The sequence below is a fragment of the Sinocyclocheilus anshuiensis genome, unplaced genomic scaffold (assembly GCF_001515605.1).
Source record: "Sinocyclocheilus anshuiensis isolate Anshui unplaced genomic scaffold, SAMN03320099.WGS_v1.1 scaffold110, whole genome shotgun sequence".
Classification (NCBI taxonomy): Eukaryota; Metazoa; Chordata; class Actinopteri; order Cypriniformes; family Cyprinidae; genus Sinocyclocheilus; species Sinocyclocheilus anshuiensis.
The window spans coordinates 1,177,579-1,179,988 of record NW_015544155.1 but is presented as its reverse complement, the minus strand read 5'-3'; the positions used below and the strand labels follow the sequence as shown (position 1 = coordinate 1,179,988).

General features: G+C 38.7%; 1 protein-coding gene across 9 annotated transcripts in view; it reads left to right on the top strand.

The window, feature by feature from the left end:
- relch (RAB11 binding and LisH domain, coiled-coil and HEAT repeat containing) overlaps nucleotides 1-2,410 on the top strand; it is a 55,305-nt gene that overhangs the window by 8,938 nt on the left and 43,957 nt on the right. For all 9 annotated transcript variants that reach the window (XM_016495308.1, XM_016495305.1, XM_016495309.1 and 6 more), the window contains exon 2: nucleotides 451-540. In XM_016495308.1, the coding sequence (XP_016350794.1) occupies nucleotides 451-540 (90 nt within the window). The remainder of the gene's footprint in view (nucleotides 1-450; nucleotides 541-2,410) is intronic.

Here is a 2,410-nt window from a genome sequence, read left to right as displayed (position 1 = left end):
GATGCGCGTTAAATATCGCATGCGATTTATCGTGCAGCCCTAATCCTCGTTATTCATCTGAAATGACAAACAATAAATAAATAAATGAGGTTTGTTGCTGAATAATGTGTTACCACGCCAGTGTACACTGCACACTACAATCGTTGGCATGCAGACATAGGGGAGTCCATGTGGGGGCTTGACGTTGGCAATACTTTTCTATCTTCCCTCCAGCAGTGCAGGCAGATGGAGAGAGACGTGTTCATCTGGAAAGTTTTGGCTTACGTAGTGCCTATTCTCTATAACTGCTGACTGCTTTAGTTTGCCTAAACAATTCAAAATGTCACCACTTTACTTTCTGTAAATGATAGTTTAGTGTTCTATCTAATATGGGTGCGTTTTGTTATGAAACCCTTTAATTTGGTGGGAACCACTGAATTTAACATCCATTTTTTGTTTGTTTGTTTCCAGATCGAGCTGGCAGCATTAGTACATTGGACTCCTTGGATTTCGCACGGTATTCAGATGATGGCAACAGAGAGTCAGACGAAAAAGTGGCAGGTAAGGAGAATCCTGCTGTCAGATCTATTCCTCTATCTATATATAAAAATCAATGAAATGCGTCTGGATGGTCAGATTGGATTTTATCACTTGCAAAATTTGTGCATGAACACCCAGTCCTAGATCATATTTGAAAATCATATCGGATTTGTTTGCAGTGTGCCTCACATGCCACGATGGGACAGTTGGCTACTAGTTAAATACATTTTCCTCAGCTACAGTGACTGGTAATGTGGTTGGTTTTAAATATGCAAGTGTTCTTGAATTCCAACATTGTGTCATACAGTATTTTTAATACTGGAAATCTTCAGTCCATTTCATTTTAAACATTTTGCATGCACTTATCATCATATTAGACCACAATTGACCGTAGCCAAATTTTCTATTTACTAATGCCCTGAATTTCCAAGAATACAATTCAGCAGTTACAGTATTTGGCCATTTTTTAGGCAAAATGAGAAGGAATTGGCTTTACTGGACGTTTTTCTGGAAACTATTAGTGGTTCAGCAGCTTGTGTAAAACTCTTTTATGAGAGGCGATTTGGTCAGTGTTACCGTATGTGACACGAGATTCTTGGCATTCATGATTGATGTGAATTCACATGGGTCAAACATTATGGTTCACTGACCGCTTTCATCAGCGGTCTCATAGATGAGTGCTCTCTGTAGACGAGTAGGAGGGTTAACTAATAGCCTGTACGCTAAATTTTCTTTCTAATTGGGCTGTACTGATAATAACTATCTTGCTTTCCCATTTCTTTCCAAGCAAAAGGTTTTCTGGCTCTCAAGTTTCCTCTCTTGTCATTTCCCTGTTTTGAAACTTGCTTGGCTAGGTTGCCATGCTGTTCCTTAAGCCTTTTCCTGCATTAGCTTGAGTCCCTCCCAAGCTTTAGATTCCTACATTATCCTAGCAGATATCGATTTTTCAGATCGAAATGTTTTGTTAATAATAATCCCTGTGAAAATTCACATCCCCTACCCTCTCCCAACACGAGAAAAAAAAAAACTCTTCGGAGCTGAGCTGTACACAAATATTTGTTGGCTCCTGGTCAAACAGTAAAGTCAATGAATTGTTTACAAAGTATTAGCGTTTCTACTATCTAGTGATATATTTTGCTTGTGGTCTTTTTAAAATGTTAACATTTTCTGTTAGTATTATTAGGGTCTATTCACACCAAGGCTGCATTTTTAGCATTGAATAAAACAGAATAATGTTACTGTATGAGCTTATTTTATTTTAGTTTTTAATTTTATGTTCATATTAGTTATTTCAATCCTCTACATTGCGAGTAAATCACTCGTATATGCGACTAAATCTTCACTCTGGGCGACTAAATGATGTCTAATATTAGCCAATGGCTAATAAATTCTCAGATTTTACTCGTCAGTGTGTGAGTTGGAGGCTGAGTATATGATTAGCACAGATATATTATATTTTCACTCACAGGACACTCTGACTGAGCGCTTCAGTTTCACTCTCCGTCAAGCGATCTGTGATATTTTTCAGTTCATTTGAATGGATGCGCAGCGCACCTGTGTTTGTGTATTTGGCGTAACGTAAACTCTAGTGTGAAGGCGCACGACTCACCGTCGCTTTCTCTCACACGCGCAAAGAGCGAGAGCGAGCGAGAGTCTTACATAACATGCAGAATTGATGCGCTACATGTAAACTATATACTTTGTTGTATTTTCCTGTAAAAATAACGGCGTTCCTTTGGAATTTTTCAGCTTTTAAGAACTACCTGGTTTTCCTGTAGTAGGCGGAACTAATGCGCAAACGACAATCTCATTGGCTGGTGCTCACCTATTATCGTCCCTGTTTTGATTTCAGCGAATCAGTTCGAGCAAACGCACACAACCTGATTAATAT